The sequence below is a fragment of the Dromiciops gliroides genome, chromosome 2, assembly GCF_019393635.1.
Source record: "Dromiciops gliroides isolate mDroGli1 chromosome 2, mDroGli1.pri, whole genome shotgun sequence".
Classification (NCBI taxonomy): domain Eukaryota; kingdom Metazoa; phylum Chordata; class Mammalia; order Microbiotheria; family Microbiotheriidae; genus Dromiciops; species Dromiciops gliroides.
Window position 1 is genome coordinate 275,461,802 of NC_057862.1, and position 18,716 is coordinate 275,480,517.

The 18,716-nt window shown below is 37.6% G+C and overlaps 1 protein-coding gene across 3 annotated transcripts in view; it reads left to right on the forward strand.

Annotated features, from left to right (window-relative positions):
- BRF1 (BRF1 RNA polymerase III transcription initiation factor subunit) overlaps nt 1–13,401 on the forward strand; it is a 177,656-nt gene extending 164,255 nt beyond the window's left edge. For all 3 annotated transcript variants that reach the window (XM_043981929.1, XM_043981930.1, XM_043981931.1), the window contains 3 exons: nt 7,212–7,263; nt 9,010–9,178; nt 11,296–13,401. In XM_043981929.1, the coding sequence (XP_043837864.1) occupies nt 7,212–7,263; nt 9,010–9,178; nt 11,296–11,333 (259 nt within the window). In that variant the 3' untranslated portion in view covers nt 11,334–13,401. The remainder of the gene's footprint in view (nt 1–7,211; nt 7,264–9,009; nt 9,179–11,295) is intronic.
- Nucleotides 13,402–18,716: the final 5,315 nt, after the last annotated feature.

Sequence of the window (18,716 nt, forward strand, 5' to 3'; positions counted from 1 at the left end):
ATTTTGTATTTTTAGCTTTGGCCTCTCCTATCTATTGTTTCTCTTTCTACCATCTGGAACCAAACAGAACAAGTCTTTTTCCTATGATTGCCATTCAAATACTTTGAAACTTATATGGTTCTTCTAAGCCTTCTGTTACCCAATTTAAACATCCTAATTTCACTCAACTAATTCCCATGTGGCATGATCCTTTCACTATTCTGGCTACTTTCTAGCTTTATCAGTATTCTACTTACAATGTGACACCCAGAATTCTGATGGGTTATGACCAATGCAGAGTATAACAAGATTATTACTGGTCTTATAGAGATATTTCAAGCAATTAATATTTTTTAAATTCCTATTGTTTAACCTCCTGTTAAATTCCCATCAGATAGTTCGAAACATCTAGCCATGTTTCCATTTCACACTTGTGAAGCTGATATTCTTTTTAACCCAAATGTAGGTCTTTGTTTACATTTATATCCATTCCATTTAATCTTATTCAGTTGAACTTAAACTTATCTTGATTTGTCCTCAATTTTATCGGCTCTCTCTCAGCTTTGTGAAGACTACAGATTTGATGGGTATGCCATATGTGTTTCCTTTATCCAGATGAGTGATATAATTGTTAAATAGCTCAGTCCCAATCATAAATCCTTGGACATTGACTTGAGTTCTCCTTCCAAGTTGACATAAAATTAATAGTCAAGCCAGACTCTGAGTCTGGATATTCAAGCAATTTTGAACCTTCTTAACTGCTTTTACCTAGTCCGTATGTCCATAAGTATGTCATAAAGGCTTTTACAATGTTTTCTTGTAAAATCTGTAATTTAATAATCACAACAAAAAGGAATTGAGGTTAGTTTGTCATCTTGATCTATTCATCACAAAGGCATCCTGTTTCTTTATCACTACTTCCTTTTAAAGATAATCCCCTACCTTGCTTTTAATAATACTTAGAATTTTGCCAGCAATCTATTAAGTTCACTGTTTTATGATCTGTAAAGTTATTTCTGCTCACTTTTTTGAAAACTGGGACATTTGGACCTTCTCCAATCCCATGGTAAAGGTTCCTAATTTGGTGTTTATGAACTTGGGTTTTTTCTTATTATTTTGATAATTATATTTCAGAATAATTGGTTTCCCTCATAACCATATGTATTCTATTTTGTGAATTTTAAAACATTCTTACAAGGGTGTCCCTAGGTTTCTCTGCATTGCCAGAGGAGTCTGTGACACACACACAAAAAGATAAGAAACCCTGCTATAGCTCTGCTTATGTTTAACACATTCTTTCAGAGACCACTGATTGTTGACACAGTAGTCACATTAACTACTTTCAGTAAACTTTTATATAATTCATATAAGCCTCTGGGACTGGAACTCATTAAGTATTGTTATATTCCTTCTTCGTACCTCCCTACTTCTCTTAAGTATCACCTTTCCATTGGCCATTTTTGCTTTACCATTTCCTTTCAAAAGATTATTCTCTTTGCTAGAGAGAACAAGTAAGAGTTGACTCTATCATCCAGTGTATTAATCATTCCTTCCAGCTTAAACCTTAGAGCACTATATGAATGTTAAATATTATTATAATTTATTCAGTTCCTGATCTAACTGTACTAACTTCTAGTCTATATCTATACATTTCATCCACAAAGATATCATGGTAAAATTTTGTCAAATGTTTAGTTGAAAAATTAGGTAAATAATATCTGTGGCATTTCCATGATCTTCCAGTGGGGGGAAAAACGGAAATGAAGTTAGTCTGCTATGACCTACATTTTCTTTATGAAGTTATGATGGCTCTTTGTCATCAATGTTTCCTTTTACAGAAGCTCACTAATCACCTGATTAATAATACATTCTAGAATTTTGTCTTTAGTCAAAGTTAAACTTGTTGACTTGTTAGGCTTTCTTCTGTCTCAAGATAAATTTAACAAAAAGGTAAAATGAGGCATGTTTCTCTGAACAAGATAACATTTTATTAATATGGTCATGCTACTTGTCAATAAAAGGGTCATCGACTCTCCCTTTGGCCAAAGAAAAAAAGACAGCTTCTTATTTTTAGACTTTTGGAAATACAGAAAAAAAGAACAGAACAGAGTAGGTAACATGGGGTTGAGAGCAACACTATTGGTTACAGAGCTGAGATCCAAGGAACAATATGCTTGTTTGGAAGTTTGGTAATGAAGGGCTAGCAATGACCAGAGGCCTGTCTCTTATGAAAGTAAGACGTGCTTATTGTTTAAGTCCAGTTACAAGATAGTGACCTAGAGTTTTTGGACAGCAAACCAGTTTAGCTTAGTGGTGTAAAGATATTAGGCCAAACTCCCTTGTGTTCACAGGGATCTACCACAGCTAATTCCTTGAGGCAAGAATGGAATAGTGATTAGCAGTACAACTTTTTTTTTGGGGGGGGGGAGGGAACGGGGCAGTGAGGGTTAAGTGACTTGCCCAAAGTCACACAGCTAGTAAGTGTCAAGTGTCTGAGGGCAGATTAACCCATTGTAGATGAGCTGAATCTCTGAACTGTTTAGAGACAACCAACCACGGCTTAAACAATTACAGGACAAAATCAATAAATTGTAAATAGGATCAATAATAAAATTATACAGAATCAATTTAATCTTCTCACTTCTAAAAAATGAGAATTTTTTCCTTTCATAATTCCATGATACACTATTCGCCACTGTTTTTTGAGAACTCTCAGTGATTTAGAAATCACATTCATTAGTTCTTTTTTTACTTTGGCATATAGTTGAACATAATATTGAACATAAAGTAGTTATGGGAGGCCCTAGTTTGACATAGTATTAGAAGTGTTGGCAATTGCAATAAGACTGTAAATAATTTATTGGAAAGATTAACATTAGAAATGAAAAGATCAAAATACTATTTGCAGGTAATGTAACAGTAGAAATTTTTTTAATTTTTCAAGCAAAAAAAATTAATTACCTGTAAAAAACTTTAGCAAAGTTATAGTATGTAAAAATCAATCCAAAAATGTTATTTGTCTTTTTATATACTCGTAATAAAGATCCAAAGAAAGAAAATCTATCATAATGATAAAAAATATCAAATATGTGGTAAAGGACACCTGTTAAATTTTTATGACTAAAATAAAAGACCTAAATAAATGGACTTTCTTCAATGTTTGTAGCTCTCTATATTAAAAACTTTAGCTGAGGCATACACAAACCAAATTGCATCAGTCTTTGCCCTCATTCTATTCTATAGGATGAGATAATGTGTACATAAGTGAGTATATACAAAATGAATAAAAAGTTCTTGGGAGGGGTTGGAGGCCCTAGTGGCTAGCAGGATTAGGAAAGGCTTTGTGAAGAAGGTGGAGCTTGAGCTGAGCTTTAGAGGAAAGAAGGAATTCTCAAAGACAGAGGTGAGGAAGGAGTACATTCCAGTCCTGCAGGGACAGCCTGTACTAAGGCACAGAGATAAGAAATAGGAGTGATGTATGGAAAGGTAGATTTGTGCCAGGTTATAAAGGTCTTTAAAACTAACCAAAGAATTTATGTTTGACCCTTTTGACAAGATTGAACCACTGAAGTTTATTGAACAGAAGAATGTCAGGCTTGTTTTGAATGAATATCATTGAACAGCTGGAAGATGGAAAAGGGAAAAATAAGTCAGGGAAACCAATAGTTAGAAGGCTATTGTAACAGTCTAAGTAAGAAGTTGATGAATAGAGAGAGGGAATAGATTCAAGAAATGTTGTGAAGGGGCAGCTAGGAGGCACAGTGGATCGAGCACAGGCCCTGGAGTCAGGAGTACCTGAGTTCAAATCCAGCCTCAGACACTTAACACACACTTACTAGCTGTGTGACCCTGGGCAAGTCACTTAACCCCAATTGCCTCACTAAAAAAAAAGAAAGAAAGAAAGAAAAAAAAAGAAATGTTGTGAAAGTAGAATGAACGAGACTTGGCACCTTACTGGATATATGGAGAAGAGTAGTCTGGTATGACTCAGTTGCAATCCTACGTGACAGGAAAGGATGGAATAGGAATAGAAAAGTTGTTTTCATGGGGAAAACAACGAACTATTTTAGACTTATTGAGTTTGTGATGTCCATGGGAATCCAGTTTGAAATGTCCTGGAAGCAGTTACTCTATATGAGGAGAGCTGAATATATAGATCTGGGAAATCATCTACATAGAATTGATCTTTAAACCTAAGGGAGTTGATGAGTTAAGAGAGTGGAGAGAAGAGGGCCAATGACAAAGCTTTAGGATATGCCTAATGATTAATCAACAGAAAGTGGCCTGCAAAACTACTGAGTATGGCCTGAACCAGGTCAAAATGTAACTGTCAGTATGTGGCCTGCAGGCATCCATTTCTATTTGAACTCAATATGCAGCTGTTCTAGAGGACTTAAATGACTTCAGTACTGTTTGTTACTCATCCACCCTGACCTTAGTTATTCAAGAAGCCTGGTATAGGCAGGACTAAAGGAAGAAAGACAGAAACAGAAACATAAAGACAAAACAAAAAAATGTAACAGTTCTTTGAAGAAGTAATTTAATTCAGGAGGGCCCCAGGACCTTCCTGATCAGATCCATGTGTTAGGTAATGCTATATCTTTGAGGTTTATATTGAAGCTCTTAATTTACAAAATTGAGCCTGAAATGAATTGATTTCTTACCCTGGAAGTTCCCTTTTCCTCTGTGGACCTCTGACCTGGAATAGCCCTCTGTCCCAGAATCCCCCCATTCCCACTGGTAAGTTCCTCCTGGAACCTCCATTTTGATGAAGGACCTGCTATTATTCATTCCTCTCCCAGCTCTGCTTTACCCTTCAAGGGTATCTAACCTCCCTACCCCTCACACAACTGCCTCCAGCTTTTCAGCTCCCTTTTTGTGTTTTCTTTCTCCATTAGAATATAAACTCTTTGAGGGCAGAAACTGGTTCTTTTTGTTTGTATTTGTATTCTCATCATTTAACACAATCTCTGGGCCCATAGTTAGCACTTAATAAATACAATTGACCTGATAACCTAAAGCAAGAGCAGCACCATGAATTTCAGGGCTATAGCAAAGATACTTCCTGCATCATCACTGATCCTACTCTTAGGTTAGAGAGAATTGCCTTTCACTGCCAGCCCCTTAATGTTCCTTGGCTCACCAATTAGGATGTCCCTCTCCCTTGGAGCCCTAGGGACAAAGGGAAAGGTAAAATACAAAATCTTTGCCTTATGAAAAACCTCTGAGGGACTATCCCCCTTCACTTGTGAGGGCCTACTAGATACTTTCACCTAACCCTTTTTGTTATAAAAAGTCCATTAAACTGTAAGCTCCTTGAGAATAGGGAGGGTCTTTTGGTTTTCATTTTATCCCTAGTGCTTAGCAAAGTACCTGTCACATAGTTGGTGCTTAATAATGACATATTGACTTGGTAAAGCAATGCTCCCTAACAATGCCACTTCTTAAGAGGAGTTATACAATGATCAAGGGTGTTGCACTGGTAGCTGTGAAGAGGCCAGTCCATTTTATATTGCAGTAGGCAGTGGGCTACAGTGAGCCTGTCTTTTCTCATGGCACATGGCTAGTCCTGCCCTGCAGCTGGACGACCACTGTTGATGGAGCCAATGTGCTGCCCCAAGCCAACCTGCTTTGCCAGGGTCAACTGCTACCCCTTGTGCCAAGCAAATACAATTGTTCCTACTAGGGCATGAGCTCTTCTGCCCTGTTCAGGGAGAAAGTGCTGCAGTAGGTCCAACTTTTACTAGGGCCTGAACTCTCCCATGACAGGCCTGACTGTTCCCCTCCCTCCCTCAAACCCCCCGTGCAGAAGATTGCTGGGACCTGTGTTGACCATGCCCTCCTGGGCTGTGGTAAGGCACAAATCAACAGGAAAAGCAACAAAGATAGAGAAGGATTGAATGATGAAGATGAGGATCAGTTGATGATCAGGAAGATTGAGGATTGATGGATGATAATGATTGACTGATGATAGTGACAACAAAATGTATGGTACTTACTTTGCTGAGCTATTGTGAAGAAAATACTTTGTCAGTTATAAGGTACTATATAAATGTTATCTATTACTGTTGTTACAATAATCAACCTCATGGGTTTATTGTAAGGAAATATCTCTTTAAAGTACTATATAAATGTAGTTTACTATAAAAAAAAATGATGAGCAGGATGCTATCAGAAAGACTTGGAGACCTTCATGAGCAGATGCAAAGTGAAATGTACTGTATACATAGTAACAGCAATATTGTGAGATGATCTGCTGTGAATGACTTGGTTATTTTCAGCAGTGCAATGTTCCAAGACAGCTCTGAAGGTCTTATGAAAAATGCAATTCATCTACAGAGAGAGAACTGATGGTATCTGAATATAGATTGAAGCATAATTTTTTTGTTAGTTCCTTTTTCTAAGGTTTTGTTTTTGTCTGTTTTCTTTCACAACCTGGCTAATGTGGAAGTGTTTTGCATGACTTCCCATGTATAACTTATATTGAATTGCTTGAGTTATTGGGAGTGGAGGGCAGGGAGGGAGGAAGAGAATTTGGAACACAAAGTTTTTAAAAAATTAATGTCAAAACTTATATTTTACATGAAATTTGAGAAAATAAAATTCTAAATATAAAAAAATAAAATAAATTCTGCTGATAGCTTAAAAAAAAAGAAAACTTTGGAGAGAAGAAAACCAAATCACAATGGATACATGCATACATATACACACGCGCATGCACACACACATATAATATATATACTAGTATTGAAGGGGTGGTTCAATATTAGGAAAACAATTCATTTAGCTAATCATTAAAAACCACATCCAAAACTACATAATTGTGGCAATAGATGACAGAAAAAGCCTTTGACAGCATTCGTTTTTGCTTTTTTAAAAAATCCTACAAAATATAGGCCTTTTTTTTTTTTTTTTTTGGTGAGGTCATTGGGTTTAAGTGACTTGCCCAGAGTCACACAACTAGTAAGTGTCAAGGGTCTGAGGCCGGATTTGAACTCAGGTCCACCTGAATCTAGGGCTGGTGCTCTATCTACTGCACCACCTAGCTTCCCCTTTTGTAATGTTAAAAGGGCATCTAAAATCAAAAGTATTATTTAGTGCCTTCAGTATACTAATTCAGGTCCATGATGATCCAAATATAAAATGAGTCTATGCCTACAAGGTTGTTCTTATGTGATATTTATTTATGATTTATTATATTTATGAGTATCTTTCTTTTTTTTTTTTTACAGATTGAGACCATTAGTTTCTACACAACCAGCTAAAAAGGCTTCAACAAGAGAGGTTAGTTAAAAGGTTTTCCTTTGACTATTTAACTCTTTCCTGATTGGCCATTACTGAAATATTCCTTCTTCTCAGAGCAGTAACCGGCACTAGTCTGTGAGAGACTGGCATGGTAGAGTGCCCAGAGACAAGTATTCAATTTAGTGGGCACTTATTTTGGCCCTTTTCCCCAGGAGGAAAGAAGTTGCCCTGAAGAAAGAAGTAAAAATGCCTAGATCAAAGAATCTGGAAAAACCTTTATCCAGAATATGGGTTTGATTAACTCCAATATCTGGTATCCAGAGTCTTGGTAATATAAACTATCTAAACTACTAAGTCCTTCATTGACAAAGATATATCTTTGTTTATTTAGACTGAATAATTGTCAAAGGAGGAAATCTGATTACTTCCCTCTCCTAAACAAGGTATAAACCTACACGTTAATAAACTCTACACATCTTAACAAGTTTTGACCAAAGAGCAAGTTCTGCTCTACAATGTTGCTCTCTTTCTCAGTTCTATGACTCCTCCCCAACACAAATTTAGAGAGCTGGGTTCATGAGAGGAACAGAATGGGGAACATATACAACTTTCTAGATTTTCCTGAATTGGGTCTTTTAAGTACACTCCAGGCTTTGAATACTAGTTTCCATCTGAGCTGTCTAATGTTGAAACTCTGGTTGAGCTATTGCTGTAATCTTTACTGGTTTGGGATAAAATGGTGTGAACCATGCTATCAAAGACCAAGACACTGGCCATGTTGTTTTGACTTTTGTTCAGAAGATTGTTTTCAACAGAATTTTGATGGTCTTTGTTTTAAACAGGTTTTAAAGGCCTGACTTTTTCTCAGGGTATTTGGATAGCATCCCTGAGGAACAATGAAAAAAATGGTTCCTATGTCTTTCTTCCTTAGCCAGTCATACTTGAATGTAAAGCTGTATGAGTAAGGGCATGAACTGATACCTTTGCAACAGATCTGGATATTACATGACCGTAGAGAAGTCACTGAAACTCTGGGGTTTGGTCTAGATGATCTACAAGGTCCCTTCCTAAGTATAAATCCTAGGATTTTTAGATAGGCAAAGATAAATAGGTAAATATGTTGTCATCTGCAAATGATAGATTTGCCTTCCAGCACTTTGCAATAGCTCAGAAGTCAAAACAAAGCTTGAAAATGGGAAGGCTAGCACTCCTAGCAGCAGTAAGACATTTTAGTTTGGCTTTCTGTTTGCCAGAATGGGCAGGTTTGGCGTTGAGGGTTCCTGATGGAAAGAGGGAATACTGGCCTGCTTCGTAGAGAAAAGATGCATAAATCCTTGTTACCATTTTGATGCCTAAATGCAGCTCTCTTTAGTGCAGCCTAAGATATTAACTTCCCTATTACACTTTTGGCTTATCTTGTCCTTGCAGTCTGCTAAAACTCCCTTTTCCAAGCATCTGCTTGAAGTTCTTCAGACTTTAAATGACCTACCAGAGATTTTGTTTCGATAAAAATAGAGTCCAAAACTATGTTCATTAAACAAAGGAGAGAAGAATATTTTTGGAGATGACAAAGAGAAAGAAGCAAAATGAGCTGAGTTCTGCCACCTTTTATATTGGCATTCTATTCACTCCAAGCGCTTGACTTTCCTCTTGTCCCTAATTTATGTGAAATTCCTCTCAAATACTGGAACTCACAAGAGCCTATGAAGTAGGTATAAGTCCTCCTTTGGCTTAGGTGGGATTAATGCAAAAGAACCTGTCCACTTTTATCTCTTTTCTTGCTAGGTATCCCTTCTTAATTCACAGACACAGGCTACAGACCTGGTAAAACCTCCAAATATTGTGGTTGAAAGTGGGCCAGTACTATATAATCATGAAGATGATGTTGAAGACGAAGAGATAGAAGAAGAGGAGGATCATTGCATGAGTGCTCTTCAATTAATGGGAGGAAATGGTAAGTAAAGCTGTTCATAGTGAGGTCTTCACATGTCCTGAGGAAGTGAAATTAAGAATGCTGGTAAATGCAATTTCTGGGACTTAAATCAGTTAGTTGGACTACTTATCATAAGTGGCATATTATCTGATTTAGCACAGCTCATTATAGTTTAAAAAGTCCTGGACTTAGAGTCAAAAGACATGAGTTTGAATCTCCTTTCTAAAATTAGTATCATAGTATTTATGCTTCAAGACCATTAGCATTATAGGAATGTAAACCATTATCACTAAGACCTGTCTTGTCACAAAACTTGAATGATGAGAATATTTCAAGTCATTGATCGGTTTTCAAAAAAAAAAAAGAAAAGAAAAAGAAGAGGAGGAGGAAAAGAAGAAGACAGCCTAAGCTATATTTTCCAGGAAATATTTCTCAGTTTCAAATCTAAAGAGATTTTAAATGCGAAAGGGTTTTGAAGGGAGTATAAGTCACATGACATGGAAAAGGCTATTGCCATGTAACTAATTTTTGAGCTTATAGAGATAAGTAGATTAAAACTCCATTTTCGTAGTGCTGAGCTTTAGAAAACATTTTTCTCACAACACTCTCCTGTGAAGTATGTAATGCAAGTATTATTATCCCTATTTCTTTATCTTTTTAAAGTCTTTCTAATTTGGTAGGCCCTGCCAGGTCTTTTGCTTTTCTATATAAGCCTTGTCTGTACTGTGCAATTCACTTCCCTTTTCAGGGCCTCTTTCCTAATCTATAAAATTACAATCTCAAGAATAAGACATTAGTGGACATGAAAAAAAAAAAAGAAAAAACAGAAGCAAAATAAAGGTTCTTTTCTGTCCCCTCTCAATCATCTATTATCATTTCATGTACTCTAAGACCCATCCTTCCATGAGGAAACCAAGGCCCATGTTTGTTATCACATAGTAATAAAACTGGAGTCGGAGCCTAGGTTTCCTGACTCATAAGTCCTATACTATGATGCCTCACTGATAGGAGGAAGAGGAGTAATCAGCATCATTGTTTTTGTTGTTATTATTATCATAAGCTCCCTTCACCCAGTCTAATTTTTGTGACGACTTGATCAGCTCACAGCTATTTGGCAGTATGCTTCACATGATTCATTGACAGTTCTTAGTAATATATATTTTACTTTGTATGGAAATAGGAAAATAACGACTAAAAATAACTCACATTAAGGATTTTTTACAAGGCATTTTCCAGACAAAGGTGATTCTTCATTGTAGTTAGTGAAAACATCATCCCCGTTTTATAGTGTCAGAAGGCTTCGATTTGAATGCCTATGTTTGAATACTGGCTTTATCAGGACAAGACACTTACATTCTCAGGGTTTCAGTTTTCTTTTGATAAAATGAGGCTAACCAATTAAATTATATCTAGCACCCTTTCTGTTTCTCACATTCTAGGAATTTTCAAGTATGTGACAAGGGACTTGAACCAAAATCTTACAACTCCCAAGTTCAGAGCTCATTCCATTATATATTATATTATTTCTCAATCAGAACTTAGCCTGTATATTTCATGATTCATACATATTCACAGTCATCAATGAGTATTATGTATTAAGGCACAGTGGTGGCTCTCTGGTCCTACAGAGATGAAATGAGCACACTAACAATCCTGGCATAAAATAAGAAGCCCTTGCCAGTCTCCTCAGCTACTACAGCTACTACTAACTTTCAGTTACTGTCATTATATTCTATGTTTATCTTGTATTGCTCAGTTATTTATGTATTGTCTCCCCCATTAGAAAGTATACTCCTTGAGGGTAGGGACTATTTTTTTTTCCTTTCTTTGTATCCAAGTATTTGGCATATAGTAATCATTTAATAAATACTTGTTGATTGATTAAAAAATAATAATAATATAGATGTCACAAAACAGGATGCAACAAGAAGTCGCAGAGCTAATACCATTAATTCAGAGTAGGGTGGGTACAAGTGGTCTAGGGACATAGGACTGTAAGATGAGACATGAAGAACATGTAGGAACATGAAGAAGAAGGCAGTATAATTGTAAATGAATAGTGATGCATTTTTGTTTTCCTTCTTTTGTAACACAAATGTGTATTTGCTGTTAATATGTGTTTTCTCTATTCATTTCAGATTATGGCTGTGACTTGGATGATGATGATGGCTACTAGACTAAAGCTTCTAAAGGACTTGTAACCACATCTTGATATTGGACATATCTTCCAATCGTGCAAATGGTGAAAGGAGTTTCTGGATTACCCCCATGTTCATGAGCAGTCTAGACTTTTTAAAAAATAATTTTAGTTGCATTTTGTGTTTAATCAGTTTATATTGACCCATCATTCAGAGAAAAAGTTTGGGCCTTGTCATACTTTAATTTTTGGATCATGTTTTGAGAAATGTAAGGAATATTTCTACTCAGCAAGCAAAAAATAGTCTGTCGCAATGGGGGGTAAAAGCTTGGGTCTTGCCTTCTTCCTGGCTCCACTTTTGGTATCCCAGGTGCTGCTGCTGCCACTGTCAAATCCACTAAAAGAGATTATACCCAGAATGTCCAAAATGTAAAACATTTATCCAGATGTTTGGACTTAACAAGAATACAATCTCTTGTAGCTGAAAATAAAACTGTGTCCATCAACACTCCTCTCTATCCAAATAGAAAATTCGCTCAGAGAAACAATGACACCCAGACAACAAAGAAAGCTTCTTTTCTGAGGATATTCCTAACATAGGATTTTGGGATTTAGTCCTGAAAAGAACCTTAGAAAATCATCCAGGCCAACCCCCTTATTTTGAATATGAAGAAACTGAGACCCAAAGAAGGGAAAGGGATTTGTCTATGGTCATACAAATAGGTGTGTAGTAGAGATGATATTCATACCCTCGTGTTCTGATCCTTAGACCATGTTTCTTCTTCTGCTCTTAAGGGACATTTCCACTGATACATCAGAAACTCCCTACTACCAGATACCTAAGTTCAAAAGCTTGAAGTCATCCTTGTTTCTTCTACCTCAATCAATCACCACATCTTATCAGTTCCATCTTTACAACATATGTTGAAGCCATCTCTACCTTCTTTCTCATAGCCTCTATCCTTATTCAGGCCTTTGTCACTTCTCACATGATCTATTGCTTAAAGATACATAAATAAAATATTTATTAAGCACTTACAATGTGCCAGGTGCCATGCTAAGCACTGAAAATACAAATACAAGCAAAAAAAAAAAATAGTCCCTACCCTCAAAGAACTTACATTTTGATGGGGGAAGACAACCCATAAAAGAACTAAAAACTTGGGGGAGGCTATAGGGTAGAGAGGTGGAATGGTACCCCACAAGGAGACTTGATGGTAAAGTCTAGAGCATCAGAAGCAGAACTGGAAGAGGAGTGAAGGATGGCAAGCCTGAGCCCATTGTCAAAATGGAGGTTCCTGGAGGAACTTACCAATGGGAGCAGAGTACCGCAGGAAAAGAGGTGAGAGGACCACAGGGTATGAGGAGGCAACTGAAGCGTGGCAGTAAATGGTGAGCTTTTTCAATTGAGAGCCTCACTGAAATGATAAGGATCAAAAAGGAGGCCTTAGAACCATGATCTCATGAGTCGCTTATCTTGAATGAAGAGTGGATACAAGAAGCAAGGAAGGTAATCACCTTTGTACTTTGCCATGACTACAATTTCATTCACTCATTCATTCAATAAACATTAAAGACCTCTGTGCCAGGCACTGTCCTATGCTCTGGGGATACAATGTCCTCACCCTTAAGAAACATTCTGAGAGGGGGAAAAGGGGTGGAGTAGAGAACAACACATGCACAGTTAAGTAAAAATAAAATGTTTTGCCAGAGAGGATACCACCAGCTAGGGGAATTAAGATAGTTTTAACTCTAGCAAATGGCACTCGGACTAAACCGAACCTTGAACAAAACCAGGGGTTCTAAAAGCAGAAGTGACCAGGGAGTGCATTTCCAGATACGAGACCCAGATTGTGCAGAGGTGGAGAATAGCAAGTAGGGTGTTCTGGGCGGGCCTGGAAAAGTAAACTAGTTCTCTAGAGGAGTTTGTATTTTATCCTAGAAGTATGAGGGAGCCCCTGGTACTTCTGGAGCAGGCAGTGACATGGGCAGCCCTGTGCCTTAGGAAGAACAATTTGGCAGCTGTGTGGAAGATTGGAGAGAGGAAAAACTGAGTGGAGAGACCAATCAGGAAATTCTTATGATAGTTCAAGGAAGTGTTCACTAGTCATTGTCATCTTAGCCTTGAGGCAAGTATGTCAGATTGGGGGAACAAAGATATGGTTTTTATTACTGCTACTTAAAGTCAATCCAAACAAACATTAAGCTGGACCCTTTGCTTAGGGCTAGGGATTTAAAGAAAGGAAATCAGCATTTATTGATGTACAAGTAAAAAGAACAACAGCCCCTCTTCTCTAGGTACTTAGATGCTAATGGAAGTACCTGTGAGAGGCTTGGTTTGGAAGAGAAGAACTTGACCCAGTGGAGGTTGCCTGGCTGGGCCCCCTCCACCGAATGAAGGCCCCTGAGTGAAATCACCTATGGAAGAAGGGGGAGGATTGTTCCAGTTAAGACTGTATGCCAAATAAAGCATCAACCAGACTACTTTCCACCTCCAGCTTGAGTTTTGCCCTCCCATTTCTATGTTTTTACTTATGAACTGCTTCCTCTCACTCCCATCTCTGCCTATGGAAGTCCTTTCTTGTCAGGTTCAACTCAGATGCCTCCGGGAAGCCTTCTTGACCACCCCACCCCAAGGTGAAAATGATCTTTCCCTTAAATATCTGATAGAATTTTGCCTGTGCCTTTCCTTTGCATTTCAAATCTCATACTTTCCTATGCATTAAATATTTATGTATATGCCATATTTCCCCTTTCTCTTATAAGCTCCTTCAGAGCATGGTCTGTCTATGTTATCTCCCAAACTTTATAGTCTGGTGCATAGAGTCTGTGGGGGGGGGGGAACTAAATTGTTCTCTACTCTGGAGTACAAAGCCAACTTTGCACTTTACATTGATTCATTAGAGAAGGAGAAAAAGGGATCAAGTCAAAGCAAGAAAAAAAAGAGTAGATGGAAGAAGCCAAATGAGGGTAAGAGACCAGAAGAAAGAAAATAGAAAGGATATAAAGAGGTTTCTCCACAAGATAAGGAAAATGTAAAGGACAAGCAAGAACCCAGTGGAAAAGTGAGAAACCAAGAGAAAAGGCAGGAGAGGGGAGGGGACAGGGAGGACAAAAAACATTACAGGAGAGATGAGAAAGGGAGAAGATGGAAGAGTAAAAGGACAGGAAAGCAGGGGGGGGGGGGGGAAGGAAAGGAAGAGGTAATAGAGGGTAAGGGCAAGAGTTACCAGGGCTTTTTTGATTGTCGTCACTATATATTACTAACGACCACAAATTTATAGCCAAAAGAGATCTTAAAAATCAGATTCCTAGAGGGCACAGTGGATAAAGCACTGGCCCTGGATTCAGGAAGACCTGAGTTCAAAGCCGGCCTCAGACACTTGACACTTATTAGCTGTGTGACCCTGGCAAGTCACTTAACCCTCATTGCCTGGCCAAAAAACAAAACAAAAAAAAAACCAACAACAAAAATCAGATTCCTTTATTCCATAGATCAGGGCTTAAACTTCAGTGCTGGGTATATAAAATAGGTATACAAATCAAATATTTGCTGCCCACTTTTTCATGACCTCCCCCCAATCTGTGGTCACAACCAATAGTTAAAGAAGCTTTGTTATGGATGAGGAAAACTTCCCATGCCAGTCTTCCCTGCAGTGCAGGCCAAAGATTATCTGCACAGTAAAAACCTTTGGGTGGCTTTCTTGTAGATTCATTGGAGAAATAACACATTAGTCATCTGTAGTAAGTAGTTTCCAAGGAGGAGAAAATGCCAGTTTAGTAGAACATACTGGAACCTCAGAAACATTCCTGATCACAGGAACACAGCCAAGAGGCAGGGAAGTTTGGTGCCATAAAACACTGCCCTCAACTTTTCCTTTTTGATATGATCAAACTGTGGTTCAGGATGGACTATTTTACTTGGGAAACCTTCCAGGCCAACACACAAAGCTTTACCACACAGCAGTGGCAGAAATTCTCCCCATTTCTACATAAACAGTTTTTTACCCCCTAAACATGGCACTCAATATTTTTTCCTTCCATAAAAACATTCTTCCCAACCTAACTCTACCACACTTCGCTAAAAAATATCAATTATCTTGCAAATGACATCAATGTAATTAGAACTAATATATCCAACTAATGTTACTTTGTCATAACACAGAGAAAGAAGCCAAACTCTTGTCTGGTTGTATGCTTGATAACCAGTTATGCCAATTAGGTCAGTAGCCAACCAGCATTCTCTATAGGCTATGACCAGAAGATCCTATCACATAATTAAATACCCATACAATGTACTTGTCATCTCTTGGACTTGGACCAAGAGGATTTAACTTTCCAGAATGGATTTTCTTGTAAAGTCATGGCATAATGAAAAGGAAAGGGTACAGGTTTGAAGAGATGAGTAGAACTGCTCAAAATTTCTGCATCAAAGAGAGACTGGATTAGAGACTTCTGAGCAGAACAATAAGCACCCAGACTCTCCTGTCAATTTTGCTGAGTTCTCTTAACATTCTGAGAGATGATGGAAGACCATGTCTGCAAAAAAAAAAAAAAAAAGAAGTGTGAAGATTGCAAAAATGATGGCAAAGTTTGATATGAAAGATTTTCTTCTTTCCAAAAGTAAGAAAGGAAAGGAAAAAGAATTCCAATGCATCTAAGGTTATTTTTAGTATCTATATTCTTTTGTACTGACCATCACCCAAAGATCAAAAATGAACATTCAAGTCCATCTCTTGGAGATGTTTTTAAGAAACTGTGAGTGAACTATGATCTAAGCAGTTGACCATAAACATTCTTCCAAGAATAATCTGGACAAGAACAGAGATGAGGAAGAAAAGAAAAGAAAAAAAAATAAGGAAAAGTAAACTTGCTGTAAAGATGTGTGTGCACACATGTATAGTGGAAGTCATTCTTTTGCTAAGAGTGTGAATTCGACCACTCATTGGTTTCAACATAAAAACAACCACAGACTTGGGCATCAGTGATGTGATTCTTTGCAGAGAGAACCAATATTTTTTTTAATGTAAGTAGAAACTTTTGAGGGACCACTTCAGATAGATCATCTGATGTTGAATGCTTCTGCATGTTTAATGATTTCTTTGGAATTTCTTGATAGTATGTTGTAGCATAATGAAGCCCTATGAAATTGCATCAAAGCAAATCTTAAGTTTTATAAGTTGCATTTCAGATAAAATATTTTGTTATAAAATTAGATATAAAAAAGAAATACAGTTCTCAATGTTTTTTTAAAAAGTTCAGACCCCAGGTTAAGAATGTCTGCCTAACAAGTGGAGAAGTTGGTGTGGAAGAATGAAAAACTAGCAAAGGAAAGGTGATCAGGTAGGTTCAGGGAAAGGCAGTGTCATAGAAGTAACTCACATCCTTAGCTTTTTACATTTTTTTTTTCCACTTAGCATTTAGCTTCAGATGTTTAAGGAGAATAATTTAAGAAAACAGCTTAGGTAGCCTTGGTGTCCACACCACATATTGATGTTTAGTGCATCATGGCCTGTCCCCTTTGGATTATCTATATATAATAAATATAGAGCTGGAATGGATCTAAAAAGCCATCTAGTCCAACCTCCTCATTTTGCAGATAAGGAAACTGAGGCACAGAAAGGTTAAGTGACTTGCCTGGGGTCACACAAGTGTGAGAAGTGGGATTTGAAACAGATTTTTGCCTCTACTTTCCAACCTCCACTCAGCTGGCAAATTGTTCTTCCTAAAGTACAAGTCTGACCATGTTACCCCTCTGGTTCAATAGACTCTAGTGGCTCCCTATTACCTCTATGTTCAAATAGATCCTTTTTCGGCATTCAAAGTCTTTGATAACCTGGTCCCCCTACCTTTCCAGTCTTCTTATACCCTGTTCATTCCCATATATGTTAAGATCTAGTGACTGCCTTACTTGCTATCCCTTGCATATGACACTCCATCTCACAAGATTTTCTCCCTGTTCATCTCCACCTCCAGCCTTCCCTGACTTCCTTTAATTTTCAGCTAAAGTCCTACCTTCTATAAAAAGCCTTTCCCAAACCCTTTAATCAAGAAATTATTTCCAATTTTTCCTGTATATATCTTGTTTGTACATAGTTTTTGTTTTGCATGTCTGTGTCCCTTATTAGATTGTGAGCTCTTTGAGAGCAGGGACTGGGGTTTGTTTTTGTTTTGTTTTGTTCAAGGGTTTTTGCCTTTCTTTGTATCTGCAGTGCTTAGCACAGCGCCTAGCACTTAGTAGCTAGGCACTTAATAAATGTTTATTGATTTGACTCCAGTCAGTGCTCTTTCCACTGTACAGTGCTACTCTGTCCCTCCCTCTCCTCTCCCAGTTCTCTCCACTAATGAATCATCCATCTAGAAGTGTTTTAAAATAAATGCCCTCAACCAGCCTATTTCAGACAAACTTGATTGTGCATAGTGTCTTGCCAATTCTGGGCAGCTTACCCTCAAACTCAATTTCCACATCCTAGATTCTACCCAGTTATATGGATATCCGATTTCCTGGTTGAGTTCCCAAGTGGCAAGATAATCATTCTCCTTTCTGTTTTAATTTTTGTCTTAGAATCCTAGACTTTAAATGAAGCCACTACCTTAAGACTCAAAGAAGACATATTTAAACCAGCCTCAGTTGACCAGTAGGGAGAGGTGATAATGGACTATGTTGCTTATTTAGAAGAATCATCTTAAATTTTTCAGGACCCCAAGCCAGACCCCTGCTCTCCATTCCCGAATAAGGATTTCCTTTACACTATAATCCATTCACTTCTATAACCTCTTTCTGTAAATGCTCTGGCTAGATTAGTTAGGTTGCTGTGTGCAACCATCTAGCTCTCTTTATGCAGAAGGGTTCAGTGATTGTCAGCTCCACATTTATTCCTAGGACATGACCAATTATTGCTATTCTTGACACAAAATTCACCATGTCAACCCAGCTCTGAATATGATGTTAGACCAATTCCTCCCCACTCTAACACTTTCTTTACTAAGCGATAACTGTAACGATTGGAATGACACCACCTTCTGGAGACTTACTGTAGGAAAGTTCTGCCATGAAAAGAAGGTCTTTGAGGGCAAGAACATGCATCTTTTCTTTGGCGTCAGGAAGTGACATTTGCTAGTGGGAGGAAGAAGGAAGAGCCGGGAGCTCTGACTCACTCTTTTCCTGGGAACTCTGGTGGAGAGCGGAGCTAGAAATGTGCTCTCCCTTTAATAGATAGATGAATATAGGCCTTTTCTTCTCTCTTTACCAAATTCTTATTCTACTTAATAAATGCTTAAAAGTCTAACTCTTGCTAAAGCTTATAATTTATCGGCGACCACTCATTAGATATTTTAGACAGACTAGCTAGATTTTTAGCCCTTAACATCTACCATAGAAAATGACCAGGGAAGAGAATGGGAATAAATATTTATATAGCA